The sequence below is a fragment of the Oncorhynchus kisutch genome, linkage group LG3 (assembly GCF_002021735.2).
Source record: "Oncorhynchus kisutch isolate 150728-3 linkage group LG3, Okis_V2, whole genome shotgun sequence".
Lineage (NCBI taxonomy): Eukaryota > Metazoa > Chordata > Actinopteri > Salmoniformes > Salmonidae > Oncorhynchus > Oncorhynchus kisutch.
Genome location: NC_034176.2, coordinates 4293089 through 4318638, shown reverse-complemented (window position 1 = coordinate 4318638; position 25550 = coordinate 4293089). Strand labels below are relative to the sequence as shown.

Genomic DNA, 25550 nt, shown 5'->3' with positions numbered 1-25550 from the left:
TTCCTTTACAGCCCCTTTACAAGTCCTGTCTCAAGATAGCGGCAGGGTAACCTAGTGGTTAGAGCGTTGGGCCAGTAACCGTAAAGGTTGCAAGATCGAATCTCCCGAATTGACAAGGTTGAAAATCTGTCGTTCTGCCCCCAGAACAAGGCAGTTAACCCCACTGTTCCTAGACCGTCATTGAAAATAAGAATTTGTTCTTAACTGACTTGCCTAGTTATATCAAGGTTAAATAAATAAATAAAACTAGCCTTGACAGATCTGTAACTTTAGATACTGAACACTGTAGATGACTCTGTCACAGTGTTGTTTCCTATAGTACTGAGTCAGTCAGACCAGAACCTGACTACATAATGACCCAGACCAGAACCTGACTGCATAATGACCCAGACCAGAACCTGACTACATAATGACCCAGACCAGAACCTGACTACATAATGACCCAGACCAGAACCTGACTACATAATGACCCAGACCAGAACCTGACTACATAATGACCCAGAACAGAACCTGACTGTATAATGACCCAGACCAGAACCTGACTGTATAATGACCCAGTACAGAACCTGACTGTATAATGACCCAGACCAGAACCTGACTGTATAATGACCCAGAACAGAACCTGACTGTATAATGACCCAGACCAGAACCTGACTGTATAACGACCCAGACCAGAACCTGACTGTATAACGACCCAGACCAGAACCTGACTGTATAATGACCCAGACCAGAACCTGACTGTATAATGACCCAGTACAGAACCTGACTGTATAATGACCCAGACCAGAACCTGACTGTATAACGACCCAGACCAGAACCTGACTGTATAATGACCCAGTACAGAACCTGACTGTATAATGACCCAGACCAGAACCTGACTGTATAATGACCCAGAACAGAACCTGACTGTATAATGACCCAGACCAGAACCTGACTGTATAACGACCCAGACCAGAACCTGACTGTATAATGACCCAGACCAGAACCTGACTGTATAATGACCCAGACCAGAACCTGACTGTATAATGACCCAGTACAGAACCTGACTGTATAATGACCCAGACCAGAACCTGACTGTATAACGACCCAGACCAGAACCTGACTGTATAACATCCCAGACCAGAACCTGACTGTTCCAACACAGTTATATCTGCCAACTCTCTCTCTCTCTCTCTCTCTCTCTCTCTCTCTCTCTCCAGCCTCGTTCTATGGCGATGGCTATGTGCAGCTGAAGACAGTGGAGTCGTCGAACCGTAACTCCCTGCGTGTTCGTTTCCGTACCTCCAGCCCCCACGGCCTGCTCTTCCTCGCTGCCGGCCACACAGACTACCTTCTAGTGGAGCTGAACGCTGGTCGCCTGCAGGTCAGTTCACCTTTAGCCTAGACTTCAAAACACACACATTACACACATGCAGACTACCTTCTAGTGGAGCTGAACGCTGGTTGCCTGCAGGTCAGTTCACCTTTAGCCTAGACTTCAATTACACACACGCAGACTCATTACACACACACGTACATTCAGGCCAACACACACACACACACACACACACACACACACACACACACACACACACACACACACACACACACACACACACACACACACACACACACACACACACACACACACACACACACACACACACACCACCTCCAGCTATGTCTCTATCCCAGCTCCCAGCTGACAGTCAGTCACTCAGCACAGTATCACAAGCAGGCAGACAGAATTAGATAACTACTGCCCACATTTCTAAACTATCTTTCTTTATCCTTGAAAAAAATATTAGAATCACTGGCAGACTCTCAGCAAATAACTTTTAAACGTCAAATTATATTCTTAATGTAATGATAATGTCATGACAATGTAACGATAATGTGACGATAACGGTAATGTAATGATAATGGTAATGTGACGATAACAGTAACGATAATGATAATGGTAATGTGACGATAATAGTAATGGTAATGTAATGGTAATGTAACGTAAAGGCAACGATTGTGTACATGTAACGATAATGGTAATGTAAGGATAATGGAATGACAATGCAACGATAATGTAATGCAAACACCAGTGAAATATACCTGCTGGAGCGCGTGCTATGGGTGGGTGTTGCTATGATGACCAGTGAGCTGAGATAAGGCGGAGCTTTACCTAGCAGAGACTTGTAGATAACCTGGAGCCAGTGGGTCTGGTGATGTATATGTAGTGAGGGTCAGCCAACGAGAGCGAACAGGTTGCAGTGGTGGGTAGTACAGTATATGGGGCTTTGGTGACAAAACGGATGGCACTGTGATAGACTGCATCCAATTTATCGTGTAGGGTATTGGAGGCTATTTTGTAAATGACATCGCCGAAGTCAAGGATCGGCAGGATAGTCAATTTTACGAGGGTATGTTTGGCAGCATGAGTGAAGGAGGCTTTGTTGCGCAATAGGAAGCCGATTCTAGATTCCATGTTGGATTGGAGATGCTTAATGTGAGTCTGGAAGGAGAGTTTACAGTCTAGGGTTCTGTAACTGCAGGCAGAACAGTTGAAACTGGAGCAGCTGAGCGACCAGGTGGACTGGGGACAGCAAGGAGTCATCAGGCCAGGTAGTCCTGAGACTCAGGTCCTACGAGAGAATTAGTTAATTCATTTAATTAAATGAGTTCACTGAGGTGTGCAGTTATTTTGATTGATTTGAATCTTTTGTTTATGCTGCCTGTGATGTTTGGTGTTCTAATGTAATGTAGTTGTTATTGTATGTTGTTATTCCATCTTGTAGTTGTATTGTCTTTTATCTCCTCAAGGCACCACTGTGCTGATTATACGCTGGCAGACAGACAGACAGACAGACAGTTAGGCAGGCAGACAGACCAGGAGGTAGACAGTCAGGCAGGCAGACAAGGAAAGAGGCAGGCAGCGGGAGGCAGACTGACCGGGACAGAGGCAGGCAGGTGGACCTGGGGGGAGGCAGACAGACCGGGAGGCAGGCAGGCAGGCAGGCAGACAGACCGGGAGGCAGGCAGGCAGGCAGACAGACCGGGAGGCAGGCAGGCAGAGAGACCAGGAGGCAGGCAGGCAGACAGACCAGGAGGCAGGCAGGCAGGCAGGCAGACAGACCAGGAGGCAGGCAGGCAGACAGACCAGGAGGCAGGCAGGCAGGCAGACAGACCAGGAGGCAGGCAGGCAGGCAGACAGACCAGGAGGCAAGCAGGCAGGCAGAGAGACCAGGAGGCAGGCAGACAGACAGACCGGGAGGTAGGGAGGCAGGCAGACAGACAGACCGAAAGGGAGGGAGGCATACAGACAGACCGGGAGGGAGGCAGCCAGACAGACAGACAGACAGACCGGGAGACAGGCAGGCAGGCAGGCAGACAGACCAAGAGGGAGGCAGGCAGGCAGACAGTCCAGGAGGCAGGCAGGCAGGCAGACAGACCGGGAGGCAGGCAGACAGACCGGGAGGGAGGGAGGCAGGCAGACAGACAGACCGAAAGGGAGGGAGGGAGGCATACAGACAAACAGACCGGGAGGGAGGCAGGCAGACAGACAAACAGACTGGGAGGCAGGCTGACAGACCGAGAGGGAGGCAGGCAGACAGACAGACCGAAAGGGAGGGAGGGAGGCAGGCGGACAGACATACAGACCGAGAGGGAGGGAGGCATACAGACAGACAGACCGGGAGGGAGGCAGGCAGACAGACAGACAGACCGTTAGGGAGGGAGGCAGACAGGCAGACTGACCGGGAGGCAGGCAGGCAGGCTGACAGACAGACAAACCGGAAGGCAGGCTGACAGACAGACAGATCGTGAAAGATCCAGGCAGACCGACCGTGAAAGATGCAGGCAGTCAGGCATGCAGAGAGACAGACCGGGAGGGAGACAGGTAGGCAGAGAGACAAACCGGCAGACAGACAGACAGGCAGGGCGGGAGGGAGGGAGGCCGGCAGACAGGCAGACATACCGGGAGAAAGGCAGACAGACAGACCGGGAGAAAGGCAGACAGACAGACCGGGAGGCAGGCAGACAGAGAGACAGACTGGCAGGCAGGCAGGGTTAGCTCGGCATGAGTTAGTCTCCTAGCAGATGGTGCTTGTCACAGTGGGAGCGCGGGGATATGTTGAGGCTCCCTCAGACCAACTGGAAAAATAGTTGGTGAGGTTGTCAGAAATACAGTTGTTGAGGTTGTGCCAGTGACTGTATATTTAAGGTGAGGTGCCATTTCCTGGTTGCTAAAATTCAAATATTTCGCCTAATTTCAGTTTATGTGACAAAACAAGCAAGTATACTGTGGAGAATCATTGTATCATCCAAACCGCTGTGAAATATATTTTCCAGAACCAAAAATGTTGTATTTTCAGCTGTTTGAAGCTGATGTACAAAAACCGAAAGTAAAAGACCTAAAATCAAAACTTAAGAACTGGAAGCATAGAAATTCCGCACATAGAACTACTGCTTCTTAGACTTGGTTTCAATGAGACAGATCTATAACTCACATTTCTATGCTAATTTGGTCAGGTCTGCCTGACCTGAATTATTCCAAAACATACATCCTGTTTGCCACAAGACACTAAAGTAATACTGCAAAAAGTGAAGCAAAGCAATTCACTTTTTTGTTCTGAATACAAAGTGTTATCTTTGGTGCAAATCCAATACAACACATTACTGAGTAACACTCTCCATATTTTCAAGCATAGTGGTGACTGCATCGTGTTATGGGTATGCTTGTCATCATTAAGAAATGGGGAGTTTTTTCAGGGTAAAGAAGCACAGGCAAATCCTACAGAAAGACCTGGTTGAATCTAACCCACAAAGACACATCTACACTGGAGTTGCTTACCAAGAAGACAGTGAATGTTCCTGAATAGCTGAGTTACAGTTTTGACTTGAGCTTGAAAATATTTGACAAGACCTGAAGGTGGTTGTCTAGCAATGATCAACAACCAATTTGACAGAGCTTGAAGAATTTAGAAAATAATAATTGGCAAATGTTGCACAATCCAGGTGTGGAAAACTCTTAGACTTACCCAGAAACACTCACAGCTATAATCGCCGCCAAAAGTGCTTCTACAATTGATTTACTCAGGGGTGTGAATAATTATGTAAATGAGATATGTCTGTATTTCATTTTCCAAAATGTCTAAAATGTGGAATAAATTAAGAAATACTCCTATTAATGAACTGGCTTCGTAATCTAGTTTCTGCTTCTGGTTTATATTACTGGTTTATATTTCTGGTTTATATTTCTGGTTTATATTTCTGGTTTATATTACTGGTTTATATTACCGCAATCTCCTCTACAAACTACAAAACCGAAATTATACTTTTTTTGCTTTGCAATTTATTCAATAAGACACAGAGGAACACAGTAGTTTCTGGTTTCCGTTGCTGTCTGCAATCTCTGTTATGGTTAAAAATAGAGCCCACCTCGAAAGTCTTAGCTCGGGTTGTAGGTTACAAGGGTTTATGTCGCAAGCATAGTGGTCTGGCCTCACTATTTCTGGGCCAGGAGAGAGTGTGTGCTGTGCTGACAGAGCTGTAATAAGGAAATACATTTGTTGCGTGAAGATGTCGGTTAAACTTAAGCTTCTCACTAAAGGTTTTGTGCTGAAATCACAAAAAACAAGCGAGGTGACAGATAGATCTTTTTGTGACGCAGTCAGACGTGTTCAACAGAAAGAAAAGTGAGAAATCTGGGAAAAAGTTGTCCCCGGGCTACACTTTTCTGTGTGGGAGTGAAATTTTAAGATGCGTTGACAAATGCACTGCGTGGATTTTCTGTTGAGCGTGTGTTGTGTGTGGAGCAAGACAACTGGATGAAAACTGCTCATCCTTACCCCTCCATAAACCAACTTAGGACAACAAAATCACAAACGTTTTTTTCTTCTTTTTCCTCTTTCGAATTGTTCTCAGGCTTGAGGTCTCTTTCCGAATGAATCCGTTTTAGAGATTAGCATTGCTGTTGTGTTGTCTTGAAACCCTGCTTGAATAGCTGGGACTCAGTAGCAAGCCTTGACAGGCCATTTCCTCCCGATGCAGAGCTCCATAGAGACGCAGACGGCGGCCCAAATGAGACCCTATTCCCTTTATAGTGGTAGTGCACTACTATAGGCCCTGGTCAAAAGTAGTGCACTACTATAGGCCCTGGTCAAAAGTAGTGCACTACTATAGGCCCTGGTCAAAAGTAGTGCACTACTATAGGCCCTGGTCAAAAGTGGTGTCCTACTATAGGCCCTGATCCAAAGTAGTGCACTAAATAGGGAATAGGGTGCCATTTGGCACAGAGACAGGGACAAAGATAATAGGGGTCTTCCTGCTTGCAGATGGAAACAAAGCCTCTGTTTTAACTGCAGGTGACATCATAAACAGGAAATGTATTCATGATCACATGAGGATAACAGGTGTCAGGGTGGTTATTCCCTATATCCAGCTGATGCTGAGAATGTCTCTGATGGGATATACAGTAAAATTGAATATGTTCTTATTTAAATGCTAAGAATGAATAGAAATGAAATGAAAAGGGATATTTTTTCTCAATAAAATATACATATTACTAAATAGTAATGTAGTTATGCAATGTTAGTGACAGTGACTAAACACAATGTGTATCTGGCTCAGTGGAGTTGTGGTGTTCAGTCTTGTTCTTAGTCCTAAGGTCAGCTCTATCTCAAGGCAACACATGTGATTGGTTAAGTTTAGGAAATAAATGTGGGTGATTATGCAAATTAGGCAAGTCATTCCAATTGGTTACGATTAGGCTTAATGGTTGGGTTAGGTTTTTGACAGTAAATGTTTAAGTTTAAAACTCCAGTTTATAATTCTCTTCTTCCTTCCTATGTTCAGGTGAAGCTGGACCTGGGCTCTGGTGAGCGGTTGCTGAGATCAGAGAGCAGCACCCAACTAAACGACCTGGCCTGGCACACTGCTGAGCTCCTCCACGACCGCCATAATGTCACCCTAACTATGGACCAGTACTCCCACACCAGCCTCAGGATGCCTGGGCACTGGTCTCAGAAGCAGGATCTTACCATCCAGGAAGGGCTGTACGTCGGCGGGTCTGGAGGCCTGGACAAGCTCTACCTACCCAATGACCTAACAGGATTCAGGGGGTGTGTGGACCAGGCTGTTTTCAACGAGAACAACATGTTATCGTCGTTGAGACCGTACGCTGGATTCAAGAGTGTCTATGAGGTTTCTTTGGGCTGTAGTCCCCAGTTCTTTGCCGGTGAGGAGGACCCTGTTAGTTTCTTTAGTTCTAGAGCGTATGTCTCCCTGCCACCCTGGAGCGTCTCCCACAACCAGCAAGAGGCGCTGTTTGAGTGTGTGGTTCACACATCGGCTAAAGAGGGGATTGTCTTGTACAACTCGGCCAGACAAGGGGACTTTGTGGCAGTTGAAATCCAAGAGGGGCTGCTCGTGGCCATCGTGGGTAAAGGAGGCACCAAGACAGAACTTAAATCCCTCACCTTTGTCAATGACAGGAACTGGCATTCAGTGAAGATGTTCTTTACCCCCAAGACCCTACAGCTGACAGTGGACAAGGAGACGGTGAAGACTAGCATCAGCTCTCGCTCCAAGGGACTTCAGTTAAGAGGGTCGCTGTTTGTGGGGGGCATTGATGACAGCACACGTTCAGAAGTCAGGAAGATGGGTCTGGTGTCTGTGTTGGGAAACAGAGTCCGAGGAGGTTCTTTTAAGGGCTGCCTGAAGGACATGAAAGTCAATGGGGTCATGATGGGTCTGCCTAATGCTGTAGTCACTAAAGATATATCAGTGGGCTGCGAGCCGGAGAAAGAACCAGAGCCCTCGACCACGATGGGTCCAACTACTATCCCGACTGTCCCCAACTCCCGGTTCGATCCCACTTCGGTCACCCCTACCCCAGAATTCCCTATGTTCACTCTGGCCAGGGGGCTGGTCAAGAAGTACGGGGCCAACTTCGTGCTGCTCAGGAACCTTGTAGTCTCAGAGGGCGGGCGTGGGTCTCTAGAGTCCAAGCACATTAAGGTGCTCCTGGACTTCAAGAAGCTCGGGGTACGCCAGTCTCAGATCATGTTCCGGATCCAGGAGCAGCCGGTGCACGGTCAGATACGATTGGATGTGGACCAGGACCAAGAGGAGAACATCTTTAGCATGCTGGACCTGTGGCACGGCAGGGTGATGTACATCCACGGAGGATCAGAGGACCCAGAAGACTTTTTCACTTTCTCTATATTCTCTTCCTCCCGGAAGGAGGTTCCCACATACCTGAAGGGGACGAGAAGGTACCGCTACAACATCACAGTGACCCCCACCAATGACGCCCCAGAGCTCAGCCTGCCCCAGGGGAACCTTTTCGTCCTGTTGGAGAATTCTAGAAAACTCCTAACCAAAGAGGTGTTGAAAGCCACAGACATTGACAGCAACCACACTGACCTGGTCTTCACCATCCTGGGGAACCTGAACCCTGATGCTGGTTATCTGGAGGTGGGAGATAACCCCAACACTGCAGTGACCACATTCTCCCATTCCGATCTGGAGGAAGGGAAGGTGAACTATGTCCACACTGGGGTGAGGAACTCCAGGATAGTGCTGAGGGTCAGTGATGGAGACAAGGTGAGCAACACGGTGGTTCTGAGGATCATGGCCATAGGTTTGGAGTATAAGATCGCCAACAACACTGGGCTTGAGATCATTCAAGGTGAGGTAGCTGTGATCAGTAACAAGCAACTGGCCATTCAGACCAATGCCGTGAATCAAGTGGTGGACATCCGATATGATGTCGTCAAGCCACCTCGGTATGGGGAACTTCAGAGGCTTCACTCCAGCGGAGAATGGAAGCCCACCGGTTCTTTCTCTCAAAGGCTGCTGGAGAAAGAACGCCTTCGGTACCTCAGCACTTTCCAAGAAATCCAGACTGCCACTGCTACGGATGACTTCAAATGCAAGGTCACTGTAGCAGGAAGAGTTGACACTGAACTGGTCTTTCCAGTCACAGTGAAGTGGGTACATTATAACCTAGTCAGGAACGTAATGGCCGATATGAATAAAGTTCGGAAAGTGACGTTGGACTCACAGTATCTTTATGCCACAGTGGACATTGTGACACTATCCGAGGATGATCTTCACTTCAGAGTTCTCTCCTCGCCGAAGAAAGGACAACTTCTCCTTGTTAATGAGTTATTGAAGAAAAATTCAACTTTCAGCCAAAGAAATGTCACTGATCTAAAGGTTCTATACGAACTGGTCGACAGACCATACGAAGACACAAGTGACACGTTTAAATTCCAAGTGTTCTCCAAGCATGCTCAATCACAAAGTTACGATTTCCAGATCTCAATAAAAGCTGACGTCAACAGCGTATTTATAAGAAATTACAAACTATCTATAATGGAGGGAGAGAGTAAACTCATCACAAAGGCCGAGTTGTTTGCAGAAACTCTTAGCACCAAGGAGCTGTACTACACCGTTACAAGTAGCCCTAAACATGGGAAGCTAGCACGCATCAACTTGTCCAACTCTAACGCCAGTTACAACAACATCCTAACGTTCAGCAACCAGGATCTCTTGGAGGAGCGCGTCATGTACATCCACGACGACACAGAGACCACTCAGGACCAGTTCACATTCATAGCCTCCACTAGTCAGGAGTCCAAATCCTCCGTCACGGACGAGGAAGTCGGATCCAAAGAAGGGACGTTTAACATCTCCATCCAGCTAGTTAACGACGAAAAGCCGGTGCGCGTTGTCGATAAAGTTTTCCACGTGGTGAGGGACGGGCAGCGGTTGCTAACCCTGGACGATCTCTGTTACCATGACGCAGACTCGGACTTCAGCGACGGGCAGTTGGTCTACACGCGACGGGGAATCCCGATGGGAGACCTGGTTCTGGTGAACGACACCTCTCACAGGTACTTTCTCTTTTTTATAATTTTTTATACATATTAATGATATAATGTATTTTGACTGTCTATGGATGTTTTATATTGTCTCAAACCTATGCCCTTGGGGCGGCAGGGTAGCCTAGTGGTTAGAGCGATGGACTAGCAACCGGAAGGTTGCAAGTTCAAATCCCTGAGCTGACAAGGGGATTTGAGGTACAAATCTGGTACAAATCTGTAGTTCTGCCCCTGAACAGGCAGTTAACCCACTGTTCCTAGGCCATCATTGAAAATAAGAATTTGTTCTTAACTGACTTGCCTAGTTAAATAAAGGTAAAATTAAATCCATTGGTGGTCCACAATGTTGTTTTTACTCTTTAATATGTCTTGTCAATTGGCTATGTAGACTGGATGAGGAGGCTAGGCTCTGTACCTTAAGACCACCTGGTGTGTTAGTGTTGTGGGCCACATCAAGGGTTTTCACATCTCTCCTCTGGGACTCCCAGATGTTCCATGTAACTATTCCACAGCTGATTCAACTTGTCAACTAATCATCAAGCCCTTGAATAGATGAATCAGGAGAACTCAGCAGGGCTACAACAAATTACTGTGACTTCTGGGACGTCTGGGCTACAACCACTGGACTACAGAATACAACTGTTTTGTTGTATTGTGTGGAGTGACACTTTATTAACCTTTCCTGACCTCTGACCTCCAGGCTGTTCCAGTTCACCCAGAAGGAGCTGGAAGAGAAGAGAGTGTTGTTCCTCCATCGAGGCGTGAACTCCGGACGCTTCGTGCTCTTCGTGTCCGACGGGAAACACTTAGTCTCCACTCTGCTGGACGTCAGCGCCCACGACCCATTCCTGAGCCTCGGCAACAACACAGGTATGTGTGTATATATTTAATATGTTATATGCAGAGTATTTTCCAATTGACCCTTTCGCTAAGCCCCAACCCCCTTTGGTTATTGTTACAACCTCGGACAACATTTTTCCCGGGAAGCCAGATTCCCTATACAACCACAACCCACTGGCCAAATCCCCTCACAATGATCTCAAACTGGGTTTCTAATATACATTGAACATTGAACATTTAGACACACTACACTCTTGGGTATGTTGTCATTACAATTTGTTCACGGGAACCTGGTCAAATTTATAGTGTAGTTAGACACTGAATGACTGTCAGCATGAAGTCAATTCTATAACCCCTTTCGGAGCTAACTAGTCAATTCTATAACCCATTTTGGAGCTAACTAGTCAATTCTATAACTCTTTTTGGAGCTAACTAGTCAATTTTATAAACCCTTTTGGAGCTAACTAGTAAATTCTATAACTCTTTTTGGAGCTAACTAGTCAATTTTATAAACCCTTTTGGAGCTAACTAGTCAATTCTATAACCCTTTTTGGAGCTAACTAGTCAATTTTATAAACCCTTTTGGAGCTAACTAGTCAATTCTATAACCCTTTTTGGAGCTAACTAGTCAATTATATAACCCTTTTGGAGCTAACTAGTCAATTATATAACCCTTTTGGAGCTAACTAGTCAATTATATAACCCTTTTGGAGCTAACTAGTCAATTATATAACCCTTTTGGAGCTAACTAGTCAATTATATAACCCTTTTGGAGCTAACTAGTGGTCTCAATTCGTATCCTGATGTCGACATTAGATGGCGAGTTGTATTCATAACATAACAACATTAACTAGCTGACATGCATTTAGAGAAAAAACTGTTATATTATGTGGCTAGAAAACTCTGTTGTTGCCATAACCCTCACTGTCTTCCATGAGATGAAAACTCTGTTGTTGCCATAACCCTCACTGTCTTCCATGAGATGAAAACTCTGTTGTTGCCATAACCCTCACTGTCTTCCATGAGATTAAAACTCTGTTGTTGCCATAACCCTCACTGTCTTCCATGAGATGAAAACTCTGTTGTTGCCATAACCCTCACTGTCTTCCATGAGATTAAAACTCTGTTGTTGCCATAACCCTCACTGTCTTCCATGAGATTAAAACTCTGTTGTTGCCATAACCCTCACTGTCTTCCATGAGATTAAAACTCTGTTGTTGCCATAACCCTCACTGTCTTCCATGAGATGAAAACTCTGTTGTTGTCATAACCCTCACTGTCTTCCATGAGATTAAAACTCTGTTGTTGCCATAACCCTCACTGTCTTCCATGAGATGAAAACTCTGTTGTTGCCATAACCCTCACTGTCTTCCATGAGATGAAAACTCTGTTGTTGCCATAACCCTCACTGTCTTCCATGAGATTAAAACTCTGTTGTTGCCATAACCCTCACTGTCTTCCATGAGATTAAAACTCTGTTGTTGCCATAACCCTCACTGTCTTCCATGAGATGAAAACTCTGTTGTTGCCATAACCCTCACTGTCTTCCATGAGATTAAAACTCTGTTGTTGCCATAACCCTCACTGTCTTCCATGAGATGAAAACTCTGTTGTTGCCATAACCCTCACTGTCTTCCATGAGATTAAAACTCTGTTGTTGCCATAACCCTCACTGTCTTCCATGAGATTAAAACTCTGTTGTTGCCATAACCCTCACTGTCTTCCATGAGATTAAAACTCTGTTGTTGCCATAACCCTCACTGTCTTTCATGAGATTAAAACTCTGTTGTTGCCATAACCCTCACTGTCTTCCATGAGATTAAAACTCTGTTGTTGCCATAACCCTCACTGTCTTCCATGAGATGAAAACTCTGTTGTTGCCATAACCCTCACTGTCTTCCATGAGATGAAAACTCTGTTGTTGCCATAACCCTCACTGTCTTCCATGAGATGAAAACTCTGTTGTTGCCATAACCCTCACTGTCTTCCATGAGATGAAAACTCTGTTGTTGCCATAACCCTCACTGTCTTCCATGAGATGAAAACTCTGTTGTTGCCATAACCCTCACTGTCTTCCATGAGATGAAAACTCTGTTGTTGCCATAACCCTCACTGTCTTCCATGAGATTAAAACTCTGTTGTTGTCATAACCCTCACTGTCTTTCATGAGATTAAAACTCTGTTGTTGCCATAACCCTCACTGTCTTTCATGAGATTAAAACTCTGTTGTTGCCATAACCCTCACTGTCTTCCATGAGATTAAAACTCTGTTGTTGCCATAACCCTCACTGTTTTCCATGAGATTAAAACTGTTGTTGCCATAACCCTCACTGTCTTCCATGAGATTAAAACTCTGTTGTTGCCATAACCCTCACTGTCTTCCATGAGATGAAAACTCTGTTGTTGCCATAACCCTCACTGTCTTCCATGAGATTAAAACTCTGTTGTTGCCATAACCCTCACTGTCTTCCATGAGATTAAAACTCTGTTGTTGCCATAACCCTCACTGTCTTCCATGAGATTAAAACTCTGTTGTTGCCATAACCCTCACTGTCTTTCATGAGATTAAAACTCTGTTGTTGCCATAACCCTCACTGTCTTCCATGAGATTAAAACTCTGTTGTTGCCATAACCCTCACTGTCTTCCATGAGATTAAAACTCTGTTGTTGCCATAACCCTCACTGTCTTTCATGAGATTAAAACTCTGTTGTTGCCATAACCCTCACTGTCTTTCATGAGATTAAAACTCTGTTGTTGCCATAACCCTCACTGTCTTTCATGAGATTAAAACTCTGTTGTTGCCATAACCCTCACTGTCTTTCATGAGATTAAAACTCTGTTGTTGCCATAACCCTCACTGTCTTTCATGAGATTAAAACTCTGTTGTTGCCATAACCCTCACTGTCTTTCATGAGATTAAAACTCTGTTGTTGCCATAACCCTCACTGTCTTTCATGAGATTAAAACTCTGTTGTTGCCATAACCCTCACTGTCTTTCATGAGATTAAAACTCTGTTGTTGCCATAACCCTCACTGTCTTTCATGAGATTAAAACTCTGTTGTTGCCATAACCCTCACTGTCTTTCATGAGATTAAAACTCTGTTGTTGCCATAACCCTCACTGTCTTTCATGAGATTAAAACTCTGTTGTTGCCATAACCCTCACTGTCTTTCATGAGATTAAAACTCTGTTGTTGCCATAACCCTCACTGTCTTTCATGAGATTAAAACTCTGTTGTTGCCATAACCCTCACTGTCTTTCATGAGATTAAAACTCTGTTGTTGCCATAACCCTCACTGTCTTTCATGAGATTAAAACTCTGTTGTTGCCATAACCCTCACTGTCTTTCATGAGATTAAAACTCTGTTGTTGCCATAACCCTCACTGTCTTCCATGAGATTAAAACTCTGTTGTTGCCATAACCCTCACTGTCTTCCATGAGATTAAAACTCTGTTGTTGCCATAACCCTCACTGTTTTCCATGAGATTAAAACTCTGTTGTTGCCATAACCCTCACTGTCTTCCATGAGATTAAAACTCTGTTGTTGCCATAACCCTCACTGTCTTTCATGAGATTAAAACTCTGTTGTTGCCATAACCCTCACTGTCTTCCATGAGATTAAAACTCTGTTGTTGCCATAACCCTCACTGTCTTCCATGAGATTAAAACTCTGTTGTTGCCATAACCCTCACTGTCTTCCATGAGATTAAAACTCTGTTGTTGCCATAACCCTCACTGTCTTCCATGAGATTAAAACTCTGTTGTTGCCATAACCCTCACTGTCTTTCATGAGATTAAAACTCTGTTGTTGCCATAACCCTCACTGTCTTTCATGAGATTAAAACTCTGTTGTTGCCATAACCCTCACTGTCTTTCATGAGATTAAAACTCTGTTGTTGTCATAACCCTCACTGTCTTCCATGAGATTAAAACTCTGTTGTTGTCCAAGATGTCGGACCCGACAACGGTTGCTATCCATTGGAGCGTTGCGATTGGTTGCCTAAGATTCTGCAGCGGGGCTTAGCGAAGAGTCAATTGAATGATTATGTAAAATGCCTTTGGAGTGTAGTCAGTCTTGCCATTATTTTGCCCTTGTGTGAACAAAGACCACTGTGAAAATGTCTGTTGATATTATCTCTCCTACGATTCATTTTTTGTCATCCTCAATGATTGTTTCTGTGTGGTGTTGTAACGAGAGTAATGAGTAATGTTATGGCAACTCTTTTTTTTCATGAATTTATTTGTTAATTCATCCATCTATTCATTCATCCATCCATTTATTCATTGATTCATCCATTAATTAATTAATCCATTCACAGGTCTGTTGGTCCAGAAGGGAAAGGAAGTGACCTTAACCACCGGTAACTTCAGCGTCCTAACGAACCTCAATATCCGCGATGACAGCGAAGTCACCTACAAGGTGTCCGAGCCTCCTAAGAACGGCTGGTTGTATCGCCACGGAAACATCTCAGTGGAGTTTACACAGCACGACCTGAAGAAGGGCCTCGTCTCGTATCGCCATGATGACAGCAAGAACCTGGCGGATTGGTTCAGTGTCACGGTTAAGGTTAAAGGTCACGTCCTGAATGCCAGAATCAACGTTAAGGCTTACCTGGAGAGCCATCAGAGGCCCCCTATCCTCCAGCACAACAACACTTTACTGGTGGAGGAGAGCAAACCTGTGAAGATTGACGGGAGTAGACTGGAGGTATGTATGTTGTATGGGTTGGGGATGAATGGATGAATGATTGGATGGATGTATGAATGATTGTATGAATGATTGTATGAATGATTGGATGGATGGATGGATGGATGGATCGATGGATCGATGGATGTATGAATGATTGGATGGATGGATGGATGGAAGAATGGATGAATGAATGATTGGATGGATGTATGAATGATTGGATGGATGAATGATTGGATGGATGGATGGATGAATGATTGGATGGATGAATGATTGGATGGATGAATGATTGGATGGATGGATGAATGATTGGATGGATGAATGATTGGATGGATGGATGTATGAATGATTGGATGGATGAATGATTGGAAGGATGTATGAATGATTGGATGGATGTATGAATGATTGGATGTATGAATGATTGGATGGGTGGATGGATGTATGGATAGATGGATGAATGAATGATTGGATGGATTAATGCGTGACTGGATGGATGGATGGGTGAATGAATGAATTCATGATTGAATGAGTAACTGGGTTGGGAATGCGTTAGTGATTGACGTAGATTAGAATATATTTGTGTTTTGTTTAGCAATATTTCTACACAGATAGTTGTGTCATGTTATCGGCATATATGTCAGTATTGGTTCAAGTCCTTCAGGATTCCGGTACAGTATTTATTCTAACTCCTGAGCTTCAGTCAAGTAACACGTCAAACACGATGCCAAGTGATACACCAAACGTCAACTAACCTCTTTAGACACCAAACATCTCAGAGGTTGTATCCCAAAAGGCACCCTATTCCCTATGGGGGGCCTCGGTCAAAAGTAGTGCACTATATTAGGGACTAGGGTGCCATTTAGGACGCGGGCATACTTGACAGTATATGGCCTCTGTCCACTGTGTCTAGCCTCCAACCTCTGTCTGTCTCTCTGTCTGTTCCAGGTGACCCACGAGGACAACCTGCCATCTGAGATTTTATTTACAGTGAAGGTGGCTCCACTACACGGGTTCCTGCGGCGCTTCGTGGAGGCCGAGGAGCAGTATGTTGGAACGGAACAGATCCCCGTCCAGACCTTCTCCCAGGAAGACGTCAACGCTGGCAACATCCAGTACATGCAGACGACCCCCAGCCAGGTCTACTGGACTTGACTTTTTGTTCTTCTGTATTTTAGCTTGAATGTTTCGAGACAGAAAGACAGGAAAGTAAAGAAGACAATGTGTGTCAGAAGGGTGAGGGCTGACATGCAGACAGACCCTGGCCAGGTCTTCTACTACCAAGACAGACAGACCCTGGAACCAAGACAGACAGACCCTGGAACCAAGACAGACAGACCCTAGCCAGTTCTACTACTAACAAGACAGACAGACCCTGGCCAGGTCTTCTACTACCAAGACAGACAGACCCTGGAACCAAGACAGACAGACCCTGGAACCAAGACAGACAGACCCTAGCCAGTTCTACTACTAACAAGACAGACAGACCCTGGCCAGGTCTTCTACTACCAAGACAGACAGACCCTGGAACCAAGACAGACAGACCCTAGCCAGTTCTACTACTAACAAGACAGACAGACCCTGGCCAGGTCTTCTACTACCAAGACAGACAGACCCTGGAACCAAGACAGACAGACCCTGGAACCAAGACAGACAGACCCTAGCCAGTTCTACTACTAACAAGACAGACAGACCCTGGCCAGGTCTTCTACTACCAATCAGACAGACCCTGGAACCAAGACAGACAGACCCTGGAACCAAGACAGACAGACCCTAGCCAGTTCTACTACTAACAAGACAGACAGACCCTGGCCAGGTCTTCTACTACCAAGACAGACAGACCCTGGAACAAAGACAGACAGACCCTGGAACCAAGACAGACAGACCCTAGCCAGTTCTACTACTAACAAGACAGACAGACCCTGGCCAGGTCTTCTACTACCAAGACAGACAGACCCTGGAACCAAGACAGACAGACCCTGGAACCAAGACAGACAGACCAGAGCCAGTTCTACTACTAACAAGACAGACAGACCCTGGCCAGGTCTTCTACTACCAAGACAGACAGACCCTGGAACCAAGACAGACAGACAGACCCTGGCAGGGCGGTTGGACTTGAATTGACTGGAATTTTAAAGGACTGTTAAATGACTTAATGCTCAATGTAAAACTCTCTTCTTCCTGTTTAGGTCAACGACACATTCCTATTGGACGTCTCTAATGGTGTCACAGAGGTCAACAGTATCAGGATATCCGTGGACATAATCCCCCGCCTCATCCCTCTCCAGGTATTCTTGTTTTGTTGTTGTAGGGTTATTGTATTGTTGTAGAATTATTGTATTGTTTTGTTGTTGTAGGATTATTGTGCTATCATACATTTTTATGTACGTTTGTAAATTAGTGTATAATTCATCTATGACTGCAGGCTTCCAATAAATGCTATTACTTCTACCACTACAGGTGTCCAATTTCACCCTGAGAGAGGGCGGGGCCAAGGCCTTGACACAGGAAGTGCTCAGGGTCACCAACCGACACTTCTCTGGCCTCAACTTCCTATACAGTGTGACTGAGCCGTCGCAGAACGGATATATTGAACATTCACGTTACCCCGGTGTTCCTGTGCTGTCTTTCACCAGACGCCAGGTAAGACTCTGTTATTCTCTCTCTTTTTTTTGTCATGTTGAAGAAGGAGACATTAAAATACTGTATATGTAATTCTACAAAGATTTGTTTTCATATTTCAATAGTTTTTTTTGCGGATGATATCAGACAAGAATATACATTTCTACACAACCTAAAACTATACTATATAAGTTCCTCAGGGTCCTTGGTTTACATTGCTTACTCGAGATGATCTAATACCACATTATAAGCAGTTCATAGACACTTGTAACAAGTCTTATAATGCATTATGGCAGCGTCATAATGCATTATACCTGTATGACTTAAGTAAAATGTTACCTCCAACTTCTTCACCTCCATGATTTTTATATAGACACTCAAAAGACACCTTACATTAAAGTAACGTTTCAAATCAAAGTTTGACTCCATTTTGACCTTCATGCCCCCCTCTAGGTGGAGCAGGAGTTCATCTACTACATACATGACAGCAGTGAGACGTTAGAAGACAACTTCACTGTGGTGGCCAACGACACAGGCCTGAGGAAACAGAGCTCTCCCTGTACCGTGTACATCCAGGTCACAGCCGTCAATGACCAGCATCCAGTCATCACCGCCAACAGGGTTCTCAGGGTGAGTCTTCTAGTCATCACTGACCAACAGGGTCCTCAGGATGAGTCCTCTAGTCATCACTGACCAACAGGGTCCTCAGGGTGAGTCCTCTAGTCATCACTGACCAACAGGGTCCTCAGGGTGAGTCCTCTAGTCATCACTGACCAACAGGGTCCTCAGGGTGAGTCCTCTAGTCATCACTGACCAACAGGGTCCTCAGGGTGAGTCCTCTAGTCATCACTGACCAACAGGGTCCTCAGGATGAGTCCTCTAGTCATCACTGACCAACAGGGTCCTCAGGGTGAGTCCTCTAGTCATCACTGACCAACAGGGTCCTCAGGGTGAGTCCTCTAGTCATCACTGACCAACAGGGTCCTCAGGATGAGTCCTCTAGTCATCACCGCCAGCAGGGTTCTCAGGGTGAGTCCTCTAGTCATCACTGACTAACAGGGTTCGCAGGGCAAGTGGCGTGAGATGATAGAGATATATTTAGTCGACCCTTTCTGTGTCCCAAGTGGCACTATACTTTTGACCAGAGTCGTATGTCAAAAGTAGTGCACTATATAGAGAATAGGGCTCTGGTCTAAACTAGTGCACTATATAGGGAATAGGGCTCTGGTCTAAACTAGTGCACTATATAGGGAATAGGGCTCTGGTCTAAGGTAGTGCACTATATAGGGAATAGGGCTCTGGTCTAAGGTAGTGCACTATATAGGGAATAGGGCTCTGGTCTAAGGTAGTGCACTATATAGGGAATAGGACTCTGGTCTAAAGTAGCACCACTACATAGGGCTCTGGTCTAAAGTAGTGCACTATATAGGGAATAGGACTCTGGTCTAAAGTAGCACCACTACATAGGGCTCTGGTCTAAAGTAGTGCCACTATATAAGGAATAGGACTCTGGTCTAAAGTAGTACCACTATATAGGGCTCTGGTCTATAGTAGTACCACTATATAGGGAATAGGGCCCTAGTCTAAAGTAGTGTACTATATAGGGAATAGGGCCCTGGTCTAAAGTAGTGTACTATATAGGGAATAGGGCTCTGGTCTATAGTAGTACCACTATATAAGGAATAGGTCTCTGGTCTATAGTAGTGTACTATATAGGGAATAGGGCCCTGGTCTAAAGTAGTGTACTATATAGGGAATAGGGCCCTGGTCTAAAGTAGTGTACTATATAGGGAATAGGGCCCTGGTCTAAAGTAGTGTACTATATAGGGAATAGGGTGACATAGGACTCTGGTCTAAAGTAGTGTACTATATAGGGAATAGGGCCCTGGTCTAAAGTAGTGTACTATATAGGGAATAGGGCCCTGGTCTAAAGTAGTGTACTATATAGGGAATAGGGCCCTGGTCTAAAGTAGTGTACTATATAGGGATTAGGGCTCTGGTCTAAAGTAGTGTACTATATAGGGAATAGGGCCCTGGTCTAAAGTAGTGTACTATATAGGGAATAGGGTGACATAGGACTCTGGTCTAAAGTAGTGTACTATATAGGGAATAGGGCCCTGGTCTAAAGTAGTGTACTATATAGGGAATAGGGCCCTGGTCTAAAGTAGTGTACTATATAGGGAATAGGGCCCTGGTCTAAAGTAGTGTACTATATAGGGATTAGGGCTCTGGTCTAAAGTAGTGTACTATATAGGGAACAGGGCCCTGGTCTAAAGTAGTGTACTATATAGGGAATAGGGCCCTGGTCTAAAGTAGTGTACTATATAGGGAATAGGGCCCTGGTCTAAAGTAGTGTACTATATAGGGAATAGGGCTCTGGTCTAAAGTAGTGTACTATATAGGGAATAGGGCTCTGGTCTATAGTAGTGTACTATATAGGGAATAGGGCCCTGGTCTAAAGTAGTGTACTATATAGGGAATAGGGCCCTGGTCTAAAGTAGTGTACTATATAGGGAATAGGGCCCTGGTCTAAAGTAGTGTACTATATAGGGAATAGGGCCCTGGTCTAAAGTAGTGTACTATATAGGGAACAGGTCTCTGGTCTAATGTAGTGCACTATTTATTTTTTATTTATTTTACCTTTATTTAACCAGGTAGGCAAGTTGAGAACAAGTTCTCATTTACAATTGCGACCTGGCCAAGATAAAGCAAAGCAGTTCGACAGATACAACGACACAGAGTTACACATGGAGTAAAACAAACATACAGTCAATAATGCAGTATAAACAAGTCTATATACAATGTGAGCAAATGAGGTGAGAAGGGAGGTAAAGGCAAAAAAGGCCATGGTGGCAAAGTAAATACAATATAGCAAGTAAAATACTGGAATGGTAGTTTTGCAATGGAAGAATGTGCAAAGTAGAAATAAAAAATAATGGGGTGCAAAGGAGCAAAATAAATAAATTAAAATTAAATACAGTTGGGAAAGAGGTAGTTGTTTGGGCTAAATTATAGGTGGGCTATATACAGGTGCAGTAATCTGTGAGCTGCTCTGACAGTTGGTGCTTAAAGCTAGTGAGGGACACTATATAGGGATTAGGGTGCCATTTGGGATCCAGAAGCTGGTTCTTTTTGTATTGACTGGTGGCTGGGTGGCAGTTCGTCTCTGACAACGGGACTTAGGCAGCGGTCAGTCAATATGCTTCATGATGTGGGCAGGCAATGTTGGGACTGGATTGGGGGAGGCTAGTGGTAAGGTATGCCAGCTATGTGGGTGGAGGGGGAGGGGGGAGGCTAGTGGTAAGGTATGCCAGCTACGTGGGCGGAGGGGGGAGGCTAGTGGTAAGGTATGCCAGCTATGTGGAGGAGGATCCCAAAACAGACTGTCTGTGATGCCCGAGCAGCTTTTTTACTCATTGGGAAGACAACATTGTAAACGGATAGTAGGGTGAACTGGAACACGTCTATTTAAAGGTTGGGACATGGAAACAATTGTGTTTCTACGTGAATCAAGGAGGTGGATAGTAGATGAGACCATCTGGAGAGTAAATAATGGACTGTCAGTTAAATCAGTTGTTCTATGTGAATCAAGGAGGTGGATAGTAGATGAGACCATCTGGAGAGTAAATAATGGACTGTCAGTTAAATCAGTTGTTCTATGTGAATCAAGGAGGTGGATAGTAGATGAGACCATCTGGAGAGTAAATAATGGACTGTCAGTTAAATCAGTTGTTGAGTTTAACTTCCTGAAGAGAGTGTAGTTGAAATAGTCCAATGGAAATGAACCCGATTTAAAAAATAAACCCCATAGCAACAGTCTAGGTAAACTTTGATTTGATTAGCGTCCTATTCCCTATAAGACTGGTATAGCATCTTATTCCCTATAAGACTGATATAGCATCTTATTCCCTATAAGACTGGTATAGCATCTTATTCCCTATAAGACTGGTATAGCATCTTATTCCCTATAAGACTGGTGTAGCATCTTATTCCCTATAAGACTGGTATAGCATCTTATTAGACTGGTATAGCATCATATTCTCTATAGGACTGGTATAGCATCATATTCTCTATAGGACTGGTATAGCATCTTATTCCCTATAAGACTGGTATAGAATCCTATTAGACTGGTATAGCATCATATTCCCTATAGGACTGGTATAGCATCCTATTAGACTGGTATAGAATCCCATTAGACTGGTATAGCATCCTATTAGACTGGTATAGAATCCCATTAGACTGGTATAGCATCCTATTAGACTGGTATAGAATCCTATTAGACTGGTATAGAATCCTATTAGACTGGTATAGAATCCTATTAGACTGGTATAGCATCCTATTAGACTGGTATAGAATCCCATTAGACTGGTATAGCATCCTATTAGACTAGTATAGCATCCTATTAGACTGGTATAGCATCCTGTTAGACTGGTATAGAATCCTATTCCCTATATGACTGGTATAGAATCATATTAGACTGGTATAGAATCCTATTCCCTATAGGACTGGTATAGAATCCTATTAGACTGGTATAGAATCCTATTCCCTATAGGACTGGTATAGAATCATATTAGACTGGTATAGAATCCTATTCCCTATAGGACTGGTATAGCATCCCATTAGACTGGTATAGCATCCTATTAGACTGGTATAGAATCCTATTAGACTGGTATAGAATCCTATTCCCTATAGGACTGGTATAGCATCCTATTAGACTGGTATAGAATCCCATTAGACTGGTATAGCATCCTATTAGACTGGTATAGAATCCCATTAGACTGGTATAGCATCCTATTAGACTGGTATAGAATCCTATTAGACTGGTATAGCATCATATTCCCTATAGGACTGGTATAGCATCCTATTAGACTGGTATAGAATCCCATTAGACTGGTATAGCATCCTATTAGACTGGTATAGAATCCCATTAGACTGGTATAGCATCCTATTAGACTGGTATAGAATCCTATTAGACTGGTATAGAATCCTATTAGACTGGTATAGAATCCTATTAGACTGGTATAGCATCCTATTAGACTGGTATAGAATCCCATTAGACTGGTATAGCATCCTATTAGACTAGTATAGCATCCTATTAGACTGGTATAGCATCCTGTTAGACTGGTATAGAATCCTATTCCCTATATGACTGGTATAGAATCCCATTAGACTGGTATAGAATCCTATTCCCTATAGGACTGGTATAGAATCCTATTAGACTGGTATAGAATCCTATTCCCTATAGGACTGGTATAGAATCATATTAGACTGGTATAGAATCCTATTCCCTATAGGACTGGTATAGCATCCCATTAGACTGGTATAGCATCCTATTAGACTGGTATAGAATCCTATTAGACTGGTATAGAATCCTATTCCCTATAAGACTGGTATAGAATCCCATTAGACTGGTATAGCATCCTATTAGACTGGTATAGCATCCTATTAGACTGGTATAGCATCCTGTTAGACTGGTATAGAATCCTATTCCCTATAGGACTGGTATAGAATCCCATTAGACTGGTATATAATCCTATTCCCTATAGGACTGGTATAGAATCCTATTAGACTGGTATAGAATCCTATTCCCTATAGGACTGGTATAGAATCCCATTAGACTGGTATAGCATCCTATTAGACTGGTATAGCATCATGTTAGACTGGTATAGAATCCTATTCCCTATAGGACTGGTATAGCATCCCATTAGACTGGTATAGCATCCCATTAGACTGGTATAGAATCCTATTCCCTATAGGACTGGTATAGCATCCCATTAGACTGGTATAGCATCCCATTAGACTGGTATAGAATCCTATTAGACTGGTATAGCATCCCATTAGACTGGTATAGAATCCTATTAGACTGGTATAGCATCCTATTAGACTGGTATAGCATCCCATTAGACTGGTATAGAATCCTATTAGACTGGTATAGCATCCTATTAGACTGGTATAGAATCCTATTCCCTATAAGACTGGTATAGCATCATGTTAGACTGGTATAGAATCCTATTCCCTATAGGACTGGTATAGCATCATGTTAGACTGGTATAGAATCCTATTCCCTATAGGACTGGTATAGCATCCCATTAGACTCGTATAGAATCCTATTCCCTATAGGACTGGTATAGCATCATGTTAGACTGGTATAGAATCCTATTCCCTATAGGACTGGTATAGCATCATGTTAGACTGGTATAGAATCCTATTCCCTATAAGACTGGTATAGCATCATGTTAGACTGGTATAGAATCCTATTCCCTATAGGACTGGTATAGCATCATGTTAGACTGGTATAGAATCCTATTCCCTATAGGACTGGTATAGCATCATGTTAGACTGGTATAGAATCCTATTCCCTATAGGACTGGTATAGCATCATGTTAGACTGGTATAGAATCCTATTCCCTATAGGACTGGTATAGCATCATGTTAGACTGGTATAGAATCCTATTCCCTATAGGACTGGTATAGCATCCCATTAGACTCGTATAGAATCCTATTCCCTATAGGACTGGTATAGCATCATGTTAGACTGGTATAGAATCCTATTCCCTATAGGACTGGTATAGCATCATGTTAGACTGGTATAGAATCCTATTCCCTATAAGACTGGTATAGCATCATGTTAGACTGGTATAGAATCCTATTCCCTATAGGACTGGTATAGCATCATGTTAGACTGGTATAGAATCCTATTCCCTATAGGACTGGTATAGCATCATGTTAGACTGGTATAGAATCCTATTCCCTATAAGACTGGTATAGCATCATGTTAGACTGGTATAGAATCCTATTCGCTATAGGACTGGTATAGCATCATGTTAGACTGGTATAGAATCCTATTCCCTATAGGACTGGTATAGCATCATGTTAGACTGGTATAGAATCCTATTCCCTATAGGACTGGTATAGCATCATGTTAGACTGGTATAGAATCCTATTCCCTATAGGACTGGTATAGCATCATGTTAGACTGGTATAGAATCCTATTCCCTATAGGACTGGTATAGCATCATGTTAGACTCGTATAGAATCCTATTCCCTATAGAACTGGTATAGCATCATGTTAGACTGGTATAGAATCCTATTCCCTATAGGACTGGTATAGCATCCCATTAGACTGGTATAGAATCCTATTCCCTATAGGACTGGTATAGCATCATGTTAGACTCGTATAGAATCCTATTCCCTATAGGACTGGTATAGCATCATGTTAGACTGGTATAGAATCCTATTCCCTATAGGACTGGTATAGCATCCCATTAGACTGGTATAGAATCCTATTAGACTGGTATAGAATCCTATTAGACTGGTATAGCATCCTATTAGACTGGTATAGAATCCCATTAGACTCGTATAGAATCCTATTCCCTTGGTCTAAAGTAGTGCACTATAAAACGTTTTTGGGTGCCATTTAGGACGAAGACACGGCGTCTGCCAGTATAGCTGTCTGTCCATCTGGCAGTTGTCCATCTGTTCGCTAGTTACAGACAGGGGGCTGGTTGCACCCTCATGGGGGAGAACAGGCTCACGGTAATTAC

The 25550-nt window shown here is 43.9% G+C and overlaps 1 protein-coding gene across 1 annotated transcript in view; it reads left to right on the top strand.

Annotated features, from left to right (window-relative positions):
* cspg4ba (chondroitin sulfate proteoglycan 4ba) overlaps positions 1-25550 on the top strand; it is a 75402-nt gene that overhangs the window by 11740 nt on the left and 38112 nt on the right. Inside the window, exons 2-9 of the mRNA XM_031816614.1 lie at positions 1200-1363; positions 6823-9869; positions 10558-10727; positions 15020-15408; positions 16333-16524; positions 17574-17672; positions 17845-18027; positions 18460-18636. Of these exons, the coding sequence (XP_031672474.1) occupies positions 1200-1363; positions 6823-9869; positions 10558-10727; positions 15020-15408; positions 16333-16524; positions 17574-17672; positions 17845-18027; positions 18460-18636 (4421 nt within the window). The remainder of the gene's footprint in view (positions 1-1199; positions 1364-6822; positions 9870-10557; positions 10728-15019; positions 15409-16332; positions 16525-17573; positions 17673-17844; positions 18028-18459; positions 18637-25550) is intronic.